Raw genomic sequence first — 15327 nt, 5'->3', positions numbered from 1 at the left:
CACGTGGTTTCAAAGTTTGGCTGCCCCATACGTTACCTTTTCATTTGATTGTAATCAAGCTTAAGCAAGCGTTATGTTTTAATTTGTAAAACAACGAAAGTCTATTATCTCAAGTACTACACGACTTATTTGAACATAACTAGTGTCATACAAATGAGTCATCTCTCAAACTTACAAATAACAAACTTCATAACAATTTGATATACTGTTTGAAAGTTTTAGAAAGAACAGAAATTCAAAGACTATTCAACACTTTACCTGCTTTGATCAATATATATGGCCTCAACATAATTTAAATGTGGTATCGTACTATTTGAACGTTCCCGGCATCGCTCGTGATTAAATTGTTCGAAATTAAGAGTCATTGCTTTTATTTCGCTTTTTCTTAAGTACTAACATTACGTCAAATTTCATATTTTATACTTTAATTACAACATCAATATTTTAGAACCCAAAGAGTGGATAAACATTTATTGGATTTAAGCATTCATGTAAATCTATTTTTACAAATAATAAGTTTGAATGAGAAAGGCTGAGTCTGACCGCTAGGTGGATTAATTTAGGTTTTTTTAGCAGTAGTTAGATATTTCAGTTTTTTCAATACAATAGTCAATAAACTCATGGCGGCTGTACGAAGTTTGCCGGGTCAGCTAGTTGTTAATAAATAATGCCTCACAAACGTATAACAATTTATATATTTGGCTCGATTTATAGTTCACCATTTCATTTGATTCTTTCGAAAGGTGATGGAGTTTTGTGGAAGATTCTTCAAAGGTTCTTCAATCACTGCTGAACTGTTGATCAATAAAAACCACAAATACTTAAAAAAAACTCCTTGCTAAAACTTGATGAATTCAGTAATGCTTAGATAAAACTTCCATAAAACATCAATAAAATCAACTCGCAAATTTCGCATTCAAAACATTCGCACAGCACAGCCGAAAATCACACTGAATATACTGCCGATGATGAAAACTCGAGAATTCAGTATAAGATTGAACTGTGATTAGTTTTTCATTGGCTCATTTACCATCTCTATTTTTTGCATTATGTTTCTTTCTATCCTCCTCCGCAACATCTTTGTTTTTCGTGTTAATTTCCTATATTATTGTATGAACAAGAATCTCTTTTGTGTTCTGTAGCATACTTATTTAAATAATTTAATTTATTTAAATAATTTATCATTGTCAAAATTTGTAAGAGTTCTGTATAACTGAAAAAAATTTATATTCGATGCTTTACTGTGTAAAATAGTGCGAAGTGAAATCAAGTTCACTCTAATAAGAGATTACTAGTTTTACTCAATTTCAGTGGAAATTATAAACTTTGAATTACTCTAAAAGTTCTACAGATCCCAATGCGAAAATGAGATCAGTGACAAACTAAAATTTATTCCTCTAGAACAATAACACCCCAATTCCCACAGCGTCACGCCGGTCAAAGCCAACCGCAAAAATGCACTCTTTACAAATCTCACCTTTTACCACCTTGAAGCACCCGTATAAGACGCTCCAAAAATTCCAACACCAAACATTGTGTGTGAACCTGAAGACACTGAACCGGAGCTACCTCCGTCCTAGCGAAAATCCGGTCATACAACTGCTTAGGCAAAGGTCATTTGGGTTTCATTGATACCGTTAATAAAAAGTGTTCACCAACCGTTACGGGTCTGCAGAGATCAGTAGGTCGCACCGGCTGGCAGTTGGTTATTTTGCTATCATTCGAGCCAGTTGAAGGGACAGCAGCTAGTATAATGCAAGTGCGTTGTTCGTTAGTTTGTGTAATGAGTCTGTTTGAATCCGTTGTGTTATTTCAGAAAATACTTTTGTGGATTTGCTTCGCAGCGACAGCAGCAGCAATCGTCGAAGGATATTATTTCACACCAGCAGAAACATACGATCCGTACTATCCGGAATACTTTGGACATCCGTGGGAGTATTTTCCACAATTAGACTGGCACTCGCCATATAGTCCAGTCGAAGGATTCTACAATCCAATACCATGGGACACACAATATATGAACTATATTGCGCCAAGTTCGCTGATTTCCTACATCCCGGTAAGGCCGGGATCGTATATGACACCGAATGTCGTCGTTGGAGGGCAAGGTTACAGCACGAATCGATACGTGGCACCGAGCATGGTGAAGAAGTACCTGGCGATGAACCCACGGTGATAGTACAGAGAATCGGATGATGTACACTAGTAGATAGATAGTAAAAGTTCAAATTTTTTTGTAGAGGAATAAAGTCCATTTATTCAAAGATCCATTCGCGCTGATAGTTTGTCAAAAGAAATAGTGTCTATAGAGTGTATTGGAAAGTGATCGATCGACAGTTCTAGACAGTTCCAGGGGCGGCAGCAAGGTTCAACTGCTGCTGGTTGATGGCATGGCCGGGTAGTGGTGCTACATGGACCGCTCCTCGGTTGGCGGTAACCGACGTAGCTGCGGGGGTGGGAGCGGCAGGAGCATCAATGGCGAGCACTGGGGCAGGTGCGGGGGCTTCTGCGGACCATCCATAAGGCCATGCTGCTGGGTAGTGTGCCGCTGCCCAGGGTGCCGCTGGCCAATGTACCGCTGCCCATGGGGATGCGGCCCATGGCCACACTGGGTTAGCTTCGGCGGCCAATGCCAACGCAAGCACTACAAACAAAGCGGCAACCTGCGAGTAAAATCCTACGTTAGTTAACAGTTGACGGTCGCAGTTCTTCACAACACTTGATCTAATCCACCTCCCCCCATTACACAACATGAATGATCGACATTGAAACGGAATCATACAATTTTGCTCACTTTTCTATTTAATTTTCTTTCACCGTGAAAATCTCGCTGTATAAAATTTGATTCTACGGGATATCCGGGCCATAATTTAAAGTGTCCGGATCAAACTTTCACACAAATCCGGAACAAACTTTCGTTCCGATGTCGATCACTACTGGCAACACTCACTTTCATTTTGGTTTTTCTAGTTACAACTAAAGAACTTTGGCTTCCTTGCAATAGAACACACCAACTAACTGTGACAATGAGTGCCACCCAGGGGCTAGCTTTTATACAGAACTCCAGGAAATGTGTCGGCTTAGCAGAACCAGAACCTGACCCATTTCTTTTCCTAGTAGTCCGAGTAGTTTGCGTACCCACTGCCGTCCAAACCCACAACTCAACACAACAAACGCTGACTCACTCTCCAGGCCTCAGTGAAAATAATATCTCTAAATCGCAAAACCCGCTTCGGCTCCGGTGGTGCATTGATAATAAACTGCATTAATCGAACGGTAATTAGAGTTGTCCGGTGTGGGTAGTGTGGGTAGTTTAACAGCACCGGGCCGTAGAGATAAGGTAATTACCAACAACAGATTATTTGCTGCAGTCACTTTAGAAACGTTAAGATTTAAACGCTTGATTTCTTGCATCCTAAGGAATGCTCCATCTCTAATCAAATGCGACTATTTTGGTATAATTTTTCACTCTCAATTCAAATCCATAATCCTCTCGGACGACCCACAAATCAGGATTACTCCTAACACAGCCGTTATTTTACGTTGCTTACTCCACAATCCAGTCACGGATATGTGGCTATTCATTGTGCAATCGATTCTAGCCGCGATCGAAATGCAAATCGGAAGAACATTCTCGTTCAAGTTTTCCCATTAGCTGCGATAAGCCAACAATTTTGTACAAGCCGCGAGGGTGGACCAGCTCGTAGCGCACAAATGACATGACAAGCGCTGACAGAACTGGCACAGACACAGGCAGGACACGTCCGGGTTAGTTGTACCTACCTACAACAAAGGGTTTGCCCTCGCGGCGCGACGTTTAGGACCGAGGTGAGTCAGATTCAACAACCCACCGGATGGTGAGTGTCTGACTAACCAACGCTGGACGAAAGTTCGTTTACTCTCACCGGACTGATAACCGTTGATTTATTACCGGATTATTCACGTAACAATTGTCTGTTTGAACCGGGCAGGTGTTACTTGCGCAGATAGTAAATTATATCATGGGTGGACTTGTAACAGTTGGTCACGAGATTTTGCAGGAGTTGTTCTGGTGAGCTTTTTATTATTGTAATCAACACGGTTTGTCGCAGAAAGTACTGCTATTTCACGAGAAATCATTTAATTTGCATAATAGTATATTAATAGCTCCAATAAATAGCCTCCTGCTGCAGGTGAAAACCATTTCTGTTGTGTTATAGAATAAAATAAGGGTAAAGTAAAGCGAAGTAGTTCGAGTGATTTTTAAATCAAACAAATTTCTTTAAAGCTACTGATTTTGCGATTGAGAATAACCTACAAAAAACGCGAAAATACTTCTCAAAAAGTCGTGACAATCAAATCATTACTTTGAAATTTTATTGATTCAGTGCTTGGCAGTGGTGTAGCGTGACCGGATGACACCCGGGGCGGAAAATTTGGGTGTCACCCCTTTCCCCCTGGATGTCACCCCCACCAGGTTGCAGTGAAATCATTTTGTTATTAAAAATTGTGAAAGTTAGCAATTTTTCCAAAATGGGTTAAATCTACCCATTTGGAAAAATTGATTGAGATTATACTCTCAGAAACAAATTTATATAGTTTTTTTTATAGTTAATCTCAAGGATATAACCCTTTTGAAGGTGACACTTATGAAAATTTTCCCCATGGGTGTCGTGCTATCAATTCACAATATAGTGTATGAAACAGAAGCAGAAATTGACTTTGTCACTTTTCCGCTAAATTTCAAAATATACAAAATTTCCATACAAAGGGTCCATATCACTTGGACACGACACGACACGTGCTTTTCGTAGCCACTTCGCATGGAATGACCCATATAAATATACGTACACTTCATGAAGTCACTAGTAAACTTAAGCAAATACACGAAGGATTTGGTCGGCAGCAGCAAAAATGCAAACCCTGGCGAAGCTGAGTACTACGGCTGCCAGCATATCGGGCTATGTACGCGATGTTTTTTAATTTTTTTGTGATTGACGATTGAGTAATAACTTAATAGCTTTATGAAGTTGGAAGTAATAAATGCTTTCATTAATTTTTTTCCGCAAAATGTGATGTTTCGAATCGATATTTGCTGAAAGTTTTGTGATTTTTGCTATGTGGAACGTTAAAATGAATGTCGGGGTTACGCCAGGGTAAATTCCTTAGGGCCAAGCGAATAAACCATTTTTGAACCCGTTCAATCCTAAGTCTCCAAGTAATCTGGTAAGGATGCCATATGATGACTGCATATTCTAAAATTGGACGTACAAGTGCGCAGTACAAATATGAGACATCCTTCCCTTTCGGCACCAGACGAATCACGTTTATAGGATCATTTGTTTCTAAACAACAAGAAGCGATTTTTTCCACATTATTATCAGTGATCAATGGCTGGAAACCAGACAGATATAGCCAGAATACTGGACAAGTGGTTTGGTCAAAATTACCACGACGACGTTTTGCATTCAAACGAGACCAAACTGGTGTTCCACACTCAGTTGACACAGCAGACAGCATAGGCGAAGCAGCAGAGCGTTTGTTTTGTGTCGATGTAGAAGAAATATTGTCTACTTTTTTGCTCAACACCTCAACCAAGCCGGATAATTGTTGTAATTGCGAGGCAAGGCAGTCAGTGCTCTTTGGATGGAAAGAATCCAAATCGGCCAAGTAGGCACGGATGCTTCTTCCGTTTAGCTAACTTCTACATTCAGGGCAGATAAATAGAACTTTTCCAAGACCAAAAGTATCTCTGCACGCTCGAAGGTTGATGCCACAACATTGCTGGCTGATGTGGAACAATGTTTCGCAAAAACCGCAACGCAAAGGCTCCAAATCATTTATCTCCAATTTACAGGCGCCGCACTGTTTTTTACTCTCCATTGCTAGCGTATGGAATCTCTTTCGTAGCGTTGGATGTGCTAATAGTTTCAGCCTATTGTTAACGGTCGCAATGTAGAAAGACGGTTATCGAAGTCGAGAAATAAATGTCGATTTATTCGAATGTGAGCACAAATAATCAGCTGTAATCCACTCTGCAACTAGTACGCAGGTAATAAATAATCTAATTATCAAAAACCGAACCGATTAGCAGAAAATACAACAGTTTAAAAATTATAATGCAGCCATCGAATTTGGTCAAGGCTTTCTCATACAGCATTCTAGCGCGACGAGATTCTGCTTGAGGGTCTTGTTGAGGTGCTTGCTGGCGTGTAACAACCGCAGGCCTTTACGCTGACAGATTCGTCGAACAGTGCTGCACAGTGCCGAGAACTTCTCAACCAAATCACGCAGAGTGATCCTAGGGTTCGTCCGAACTGCTCTGCAGACTTTCAGTCGTAGCTGTTTGTCAATCGTTCCACGACTGTGGTTGCTGTGATCAGTGCGATCCAGCGTTAGAGTTTCATTGAATCGTTTCAGCACGCTGTTTGGGGAATTTGAGGTACTTTACTCCTGCCCACGTCGGATTTTCAACGTGAGTGTGCTTAATTTTCTCACGTCTTTTATGTTTCATCGTCGAAAACTTTTGATCTGAAAGGAATGTCTCATCAAACACAGAAGAGTCAGCTGATGCTGATAATTCTTATAGACCTGTGTGATCGAGACCAAAGTCAGTCTGCGTCGTGCTTGCAAGTGCAACACAACTATGGAAGGTGCTCCGTACGACTAAATTTTGAAGTAGAATACTTCTCTCAGGAAGTTCGGCTACATAGGGATGTGAAATGAAAATCTAAAACAAAAAAAAGTGAAAAATATGTCCAATTTCAAATGCTAATAAATCGGTTAGTATTCGATGGATTTCCTTCGTTCTTGCAGCAATAGATTGGAAAATCTTCTAAGATTCTTCCCAAAATAAGATAATTGTAATTTTATTATTCACACTATTGTACTATTGAAAATAGTCAAGCCTTGTCAAAACGAAAAATTCGACCTCTGATTGGTCGTTATATGCTTGCTTCCCAAGCACGGTCGACAGGATCATATACCTTGCAATTGAAAACATGCTATTTGGCCTATTTAAGAGCCTGTTTCAGCCGGAGCCGCTCATAATAGTTCTAGACAGCGACAACAGCAGTCGTCCTTCCTTAGCAGCAGCACTAGCTCTGTGGTTGGTCACCACGTCTCAGGAGCAGCGCGGTTTTTCTCAGCGTGTGTCGCCAGACAGCCATTATTCCCCCCGTGTTGGGGCAGCATAAAGATTGCCATCAGGAAATCCAATTTTGGAAATCAAAATGCCTTTTTGAAGGCAAATAAACAAGTCATTGAAAGTTAATAATTTTTGTCAACGCAAGCAAGTATTCTGTGTTGCATCCTAGCAATTTAAATTTGTCGCACCCGTCTTATTTACTGAATGTGAAATAGCTTCCACAGTGCATGTTGTCCGTGTATCTTATTTCCCCCAATGTTAGGGCAGCTCAAAGGTTGTAATTAGCAACCGATTTTGAACAGCAAAATGCTTTTTTGCAGGCAAATAAAAAAATAATTGAAGGTTAATAATTTTCTGGCATCAACACAAGCAGACATTCTGTGCGGGATGCAATCAAATTCTGTTGTAGTTGTCTAATTTTTACTTTATTTAGAAAACTCCCCACTGTAGGGGCAGCGCAAAGGCTGCGATCAGCATAACCGACATTGAATAATAAATTGCCCTGTTAGAACGCATTCACAAAAGCAGTTAGCTCGACTATGCAGAGCTAATGTGAAGTCGATTCAATCAATCAGCATTAACAGAATTTTGTCGTCTCCCAGCTGCCAAGTTTCAACATGATGCAACACGCAACAGCGAGCAAACGAAATCGCTTGATGTTACAAACCGCAATAAGATACGGGTTAAAACCCTTGCGTGTGTGAGAGCACCATCGATGTTTATTCGCTGGATACACTATCTACTGTCTACTGAACGCAATAATCTGCTTACATGCGACACGGGGACGGGAACATTTTCTTCAACGAAGCTGCGCAACACGACACAAAACATGTTATTTTGTTGCTTTAATGAGAGTGCTATCGGTCCGGCTCGACAAGAAATCATTTTTGTGCATCCGTGCTACGAAACTGAGGAAAAACTTTAGAAACTGAAAAAAGAGGTGGAGCTTATCAAATGATCGCTCTGAACCAGAATGAAGTCACACATATTTTTCAAGTTATATCATTCCACCACGTACGTAAAATAATTCATTCCTATTTTCATCCCTATATAAGAGCCTGTTTTAGTCGAAGCCGCTCATTGTAGTTCTGAACAGCAACGACAGCAGTCCTCCCTTAGCAGCAGCGGGAGCGAGCAGTGGGTACCATCGATAGCGGATAGCGGCCACAACTGTGGCATGGCTGCAAATAAGCGTAGCAGTTTCAGCGGATCTCACCATCGATAGCAGCAGGGCCAGCAGATGCAGGTACAGCGGATACCAATGGCGGCCACAACTGTGGCATGGCTACGGATAGCGTTGCAGTTGCTCAGCAGTTGGGCCAGCGTATAGCGGCCACAACTGTGGCATGGCTATGCATAGCGTAGCTGTTGCAGCGGGTATATCAGCATCGATAGTAGCAGGGTCAGCTGATGCAACGACACTCCCATCACTAAAATGCTGTTTCAGTGTGGTAGCGGGAAGCATCAGCAGCAGGCTTGCATGGAGTGAATACATCAGCCAGCAACTTCCTCTAAGGCCTCTGCCATAGTAGACGCGAAAAGCGGCGCGAACCGATTCGCTCGGCCGTAGGTTTATGTACGGCTCTACTGATGGCTGTACATTAACCAACAGCTGAGCGAATCGGTTCGCGTCGCTTTTCGCGTCTATTATAGCAGAGGCCTAATGGAAAATTTGTAACAGTTTGTTCAGAAGAATATTATTGTCGGTAATATTACAGAGATGCGATTGCGTAAATCCGATTTTGAATTGAACAATTGTTCTTTTGAGAACAAATAACACACTTATTTGAAGAGTTAATAGCTTTTGGTACCAATAGCAGTATAGTGACAGCCTCAGCGGTAGATGCAGATGCAGCCGGTACTTCCCTGAGGCCGATGTAAAGGTAAATGGGAGCAGCACGGCGAAACAGTTCGGGTTATGCTTAGACGCGCGTCATTTTTCGTTGTTGATATTCCCCACATGAAACGACGCGCTTTCGTATGATAGCGGTGGTATTAGCGGTAGATGCATTTGCCAACACTTCCTCCAGTAAAGCCGTGTCTAGTTTTCAATGTGAAAACACCTTTCTCATTGTGTTGACCGTGCGCCTTAGTCCTCACTATCAAGGTAACACAGAGATGTAAGATAAACACTACATCCTATGAATTGAACAACTGTTCTTATAAGGAATTAATGGATAATAATATACTAATATAATCCATAATATTATAAGGAATTAATTAAGATTTAATTCTGAATTAGAATACTTCTCTCAGGAAGTTTGGCTACATAGGGATGTAAAATGTAAATCTAAAACTGAAAAAAGTGAGAAAAATTTCAAATGCTAATAAATCGGTTAGTTTTCGATGGATTTCCTTCGTTTTTGCAGCAATCGATTAGAAAATCTTCTGAGATTCCTACCAAATGCATGAAATTGCAATTTTATCATTCGAACTATTGTACTATTGAAAACTCTTAAGCCTTGTCAAAACACAAAATTCGACCTCTGATTGGTCGTTATACCGCGCTTTCCCAAGCACGGTCGGCAGAGTTATGGACCTAGTAAATTGGGAATGCATCATTTGGCCTATATAAGAGCTTCATCAGATAATAAACAAACATTTCAACGGATATTAAATTGAACAACTGAAATTTGAAGAACACAAATGATTATTTGAAGAGTTAATATTTTCTCGTTTTGCGCTATAATCCAAAGTTAATTATCTTCATCTACATGCATACTCTGACTATTATTACGTGTTTGCGTCGCTTAGTGTTTGGCTACGGTCATGCAGAACGCAAATAACGGCGCGATGCGATTCGGCAAGACGAAATCTGTTGAAATGTATAGCTCTACTTCGCCTTAAAAAGTGCTGTACATTTCACCACGGTAAGGCGAATCGCATCGCGCCGGCATTCGCTTTCGCATAACCGTAGCCTTTGTTCCGTTCCCGTTTAATGATGTCGTATTAAATGTGCATATTACAAATCGGCAGCACTTCAACTTCTCATTTGCACAAAATTTAAAAATATCCAATGAACTTCATTCAAAATATCAGACAAAAAGAAATTACAATACTGCCAATGAACGGTCAACGTTTATTTACTAGGAAAAATGACTGACACGCAAGCAGCCAGGTTATCTTTCTTGTGAAAGTATTCTACTTCAACCTTGCGGTCGTGGCTTTGCATACAACCTTTTTGTGATTTTTTCGAACTGAATTTCTATTTTAACAACGGCTTTTTCCCCCTAACACGCAAGTTCATTAAGCAGACAGTATGTGAAGTAGAGAGAACGAAAAATAAGCGAACTGGAAGTATGATACAGATTTGGAAAAATATACCGCATCCCGACGGGACTAACTTCATTATTTGCATTGTTGCATTCGACTATGACCGATAATATTTTGAAGGTTTTCAGCGTCTCCACGTTATTTTCAAATATTTTATTATATTAAAAAGAATTACTGTAGAAGAGAAGTTTACTTCGAATTTATGACTTGCGATCACTCTCGAATGCAACAATGCAATGCAAGTATTGTAACAAACAGCTCTCTGTAGTTCTACGTCATCTTGCGTTCCTGGCCATAACGTTTGTGATTTTTATTCTAGTTTTGAATTGAATGTAAATATTTCATGAGATGAACACATGGGCTAAGATGGGAATAAGGATACATAGCCTCTGTTGGGTGACACTCGAGGCTCCATACGTGAACGTTAATAACGAACATTGAGAAGAGATGAAGAAAATCGGTTTAACAGTTTAAGGGTAACCACAGTTGAAAGGTAGACACGACAAAACCATTTTTGCAAAACACCATTCCGAGAAAATCGCATAAAAATTTTTAAGTACAGTATATGCGGCCGTAATGAGGCGCGCTTCATGTCGCTCTTGCTTTCTCTCTATTGCTTAAATCTCTATGGAAATTTGAAAAAATGTTCTCAAGAAGATGTACTTAAAGATAGAGCAATTTTTTTTTTTTTTTTCAATTGAGCCGCAACAAATTTCATTTTTCTTTTATTTCACTCCACTCTCCTTTAAAAATCTTGAAAATTGGAAGGGGATAAAGCTAAAGTCGTTTTGTTATTGGTTCTTCGACAGCGTATATGCTGAATTTAAACAAACAAGTCCAGTGACAACGAGAGTGTCGTCAAAGGGCAAACAATAGGATTAACAAGAATAATAAAGTATTATTTTTCAACAGTGCAAGTTAAAAACGTCTTAACTTGTATACAAACTTTCATCAAAGATATTCCTTTTTGTGTCTCGATGTTATTTATTTCCCCCCCCCCCCCCCCCCCATGGCTAACTTTGATAACCTTGGACATAAAAAGACTGCGAAATTTGTATCAGTCTTATAGAAAACTGAAAAGGTATATAACCCCTTAAGTGAAATTTCCTTTGAAAATTGAATCAATTTCATATATTTTTTCTTCGGAAAAGTCGATTTTAGTTTGTTTTTTTTTTTTTTTTAAAAAATCGGTTTCAAAGTACAAATAGGGCAAGCTCCGTTTACGCTTCTTCGGATTCCGGATTTCAACATGTTCTAAGTTTTGTTTAAAAAAATTTATAATTCTAACTTCAAAACTGGCAATATGCCATTCTCGAATTTCAAAGCAGGTATTTCCGATTTCGAAGTTCTGCTTTCGTGAAAAGATTATGAACGGTTAAAAATACGCATTTTGTTTGTTTAAAGTCATTATTTTGCCATTTTCTGAAAGCACTTGAATGTTTCGTCAAAACATTTTAAATTTAGACTACAACTCATAAAACTCATGTTTTAAATATCATATTGGCAGTTTGAATCTTTATATTTGTGAATTTTATGTTTTCAAAAAATTGTTTATTTTAAAACTTCGTTTGGGAAATTGGTAGTTTAACACTGATGCTCACCTAAGTTTTTTACTGCATCTTATAGCATTTTTTCTCAGCTTTCTGATGCTTCTCTCAGGTTGACTTTTCTGATATGATCCAAGATGGCGGCCAAATTCAAGATGGCGGCAAAATTCTGATCATTCCAAATGAAAGCCTTATCATTCCTCTTTACAGAAAAATGCTACTTGTAGTAGATTCTATAACGAATTTCAGAGATATAGCTCAAATAAAACATGAAGAATATAATATAAATAAAAAATTCCACTTCTATAGAAACTATTTCACCCCTTGGTGACCGAGGGGTCAACAAATTCGATCAAACAAAAATGTCACAATCAATTTTTCTCTATTTCTAACAAATATGTGCATTTGTATCTAATTCGAAAGACCTTGAGCACCTAGTGGCCTGGCTTCAGCGAGAATTGCTCATATTATAAATACCGGTTGCAGATGTTTTAATTCCACATTATTGTCATATTTTAATGATTTTTTTATTTAAATTTTTAAATTCCGGATTAAAAGTCATTTCTGATTGCTGCCTTTAAAATTCAAAGATTGGAAAGTTTAAAATTTGCTGTTTCCAACTTTCTATTTCTGATTTTTGATTTCGGATTAGATTATTTCAAAGAACGATCTGGGATCACAAAAGAATTATGAACAATTTTGAACAACACGCAAATCATCAGACAAACGAAACGAATTGCAAAAACATAAAATAAATTATGGAATATGAAACACTTTAAATTCGCTTTATTCTCTCAGTCAGATCTACATTAATGCATTAGAACCTTCTCTACATCAGAATGTACTGGAGCCACATAAGCGACCTGCTTGGCTATGGAACAACAGTCTTGATCACTTCCGATTGTTCCCAACCGTAAGCACCAGCTCCGTAGTTTCCCCATGGTAGTCCCCACGAGTTGGCCTTCAGCGATGGCACAACGGTTTTAGCAACGTTTTCATATCCCCATCCGGAACCGTAGCTTCCCCAAGATTGATCCCAAGCATTAACCTTCACTGATGGAATAATTGTCTTGGCACCGAGCTTCCCCAAGGTTGACCCCATGGGGAGACTTTCTCTACAGCACCATAGTGACCGTTCCATCCGTTGCTGTACAAACCAGCTGCTGGCCACGAAGAAGCCCACGTTTTAGCGTATGGGTACGAAGCCACCTGATGTCCGTTCCATCCGTTGCTCCAGGAGCTCCATCCAGCAGAGTGAGATGGCCAATACGATGCTGGTGCGTAGGATCCATGTGTGGCAACCGCCAACGTTGCAATCAATATGGCAGAAATAGTCTAATGGGAGTTAAATTTTTGTTAATGCCAGTGAATAATTAGTTTTGGTGAAATTTACCTTCATTTCGTTTGATTTTTAGAGTTCAGTTTGGTAGAAGAACGATGCCTACTTGGGAGCAACTGTGGCTTAGTGATGCTTGTCAGCGTTTATATACTTTTGCGCTATTTATTGTCCGATCGCATTTGTCACAATGTACTTGCACTTCCTGATAACGTTTTGTTTTACTTCCTTTCGTTCGACAGTTGAGTTTTCAGCGATTGTTGTTCATGATGTGCACAAGCACTGGTAATGTAATCGAACGAAAATTAAAGCTGCTGAATTGATTTGTTTCAGGCACTGAAGGATGCAACAAACTAATGATAATTAATACGAACTAAATAATTGATTGTCATTTCCTTTAAAGAACATTTCTATCCAGTATAAAACAGCCAGACTTTGACAGCGCTAACCACAGTTCAGCCTCAAACATAGTTACTTCAATACGTTAAAACTTATTTTCAAAATGAAGGTTTGATAGAAATATATTTTGCGTTTGTGATGACCAGCATTAATTTTGTTCCATTTCATCTTAACTAGATCTTCATTGCAGTGCTGGTTGCCACTCTGGCTGTCGCTGCTCAGGCATCCTACGAACATTCCTCTTACTGGCCATCACACTCTGCTGGATGGAGCTCCTGGAACAACGGCTGGAACGGTTGGAACGGCTGGAATGGTCATCAAGTAGCTGCTTACCCAGTCGCAAAAACGTGGGCCTCGTCCTGGCCAGCAACTGGTTTGTACAACAACGGATGGAGTGGTTATTATGGTGGCTACGATAAAATCAACTCCTGGGCTCAACCCTGGGGAACTTATGGAGCTGGATGGGGATATCAGAATGTCGCTAAGACCGTAGTTCCATCGGTAAAGGTCAACTCGTGGGGTCTGCCATGGGGAAGCTACGGAGCTGGTGCCTACGGTTGGGATCATCCTGAAGTCGTTAAAACCATTGTTCCTGTGGCCAAGCAGGTTGCCTACGTTGCTCCAGTAGAGAAGGTGCTTGTACAATCGAAATGGTAAATTCAGCCTTATCTATGTGAATCAGAGAAATACGATATTGCCGTACCAAATTCAATAGATGTTTATAAATAAATGTTATGAGATTTTGCATTCTAAAGACTGGTTAACATTTACAAACATATTGATGACAGGCGGAATTCTGAATCATGGGTTAATTTATGTTGGTTTTTATAAATTATTCGATAAGAAACTAAATAGCTTCTGTTTCCATTGAGTATTGTATTTTTATTCTACCATAAATTAATTTTGATTCCCGTGCCAGTAACCTGGATGGGTTAATTTGGGCTAATATTTGCTAACTTTTACGTAAATTCTTGAAAAATTTTGACCTGCTCTATAATTCGATATAGTGGATTGTATCTTTAGGCCATTTTTACCATAGGGTAGTGCACATTTTTCTCAGTAATTGTGAAAACTATTAAAAATAGCGCATTGTAAATGTAACAGCGAACCGAACCTGGTGTAATATATTCGAATTTTAAGATACAAAACCTGTAACTTGGAATCTGGAAATAAAATATAATGCTTTTAAAATTTGGAAACACAATCCTAAAATTGGAAAAACAGAAATCAACATTGTGAAATATAAATTCAGAACTCAAGCCCCATTTCCATCTCCAAAGTTGTCGTTTTCAGTTCAGGTCTGGAATTAGATTCCTTCATCCTGAAAATCCTGAACCGGAATATTATATTTCGAAGTCACAATCCTTAATTCCCAACGGCAATATTAGACATCGAAATGCTTAACTTTTCAAGTTCTGAAGTTCGGGTTTACCCCCCTTATCGGTTAGTGGCAACTATATTGCCACCAATTTTCTGCAGCCATGATCGTTTTTGACCGGAATTTGAGCAGTGGCAACTGTAACGTGTGAGGAAAAAAATCCGAACAACTTTCAAATTGGTCTACGATTTCGAAGTGCTGTACAAATCGAAAAATCTATTTCCACAAAATGAAGATCCATTTTTATATAACTGGTAACACGACTAGT

General features: G+C 39.3%; 3 protein-coding genes across 3 annotated transcripts; 2 read left to right on the top strand and 1 right to left on the bottom strand.

The window, feature by feature from the left end:
• The first annotated feature begins 1710 nt into the window (after positions 1 to 1710).
• LOC129727980 (uncharacterized) lies at positions 1711 to 2595 on the top strand. Its single transcript, XM_055686308.1, has 2 exons — positions 1711 to 1759; positions 1817 to 2595. Exons 1-2 carry the CDS (start codon positions 1754 to 1756, stop codon positions 2174 to 2176), a joined length of 366 nt encoding a protein of 121 aa, XP_055542283.1. The 5' UTR covers positions 1711 to 1753; the 3' UTR covers positions 2177 to 2595.
• Positions 2237 to 3019, bottom strand: LOC129727981 (adult cuticle protein 1-like). The gene is made up of 2 exons (XM_055686309.1): positions 2951 to 3019; positions 2237 to 2663 (listed from the first exon to the last, which is right to left on the bottom strand). Exons 1-2 carry the CDS (start codon positions 2954 to 2956, stop codon positions 2340 to 2342), a joined length of 330 nt encoding a protein of 109 aa, XP_055542284.1. The 5' UTR covers positions 2957 to 3019; the 3' UTR covers positions 2237 to 2339.
• A 10673-nt stretch (positions 3020 to 13692) lies between these two features.
• LOC129732348 (uncharacterized) lies at positions 13693 to 14390 on the top strand. The gene is made up of 2 exons (XM_055693157.1): positions 13693 to 13790; positions 13859 to 14390. Exons 1-2 carry the CDS (start codon positions 13785 to 13787, stop codon positions 14336 to 14338), a joined length of 486 nt encoding a protein of 161 aa, XP_055549132.1. The 5' UTR covers positions 13693 to 13784; the 3' UTR covers positions 14339 to 14390.
• The last annotated feature ends 937 nt before the right edge of the window (positions 14391 to 15327 follow it).

Source organism: Wyeomyia smithii, chromosome 3 (genome assembly GCF_029784165.1).
Source record: "Wyeomyia smithii strain HCP4-BCI-WySm-NY-G18 chromosome 3, ASM2978416v1, whole genome shotgun sequence".
Lineage (NCBI taxonomy): Eukaryota > Metazoa > Arthropoda > Insecta > Diptera > Culicidae > Wyeomyia > Wyeomyia smithii.
This window is presented reverse-complemented; position numbering and strand designations above follow the sequence as displayed.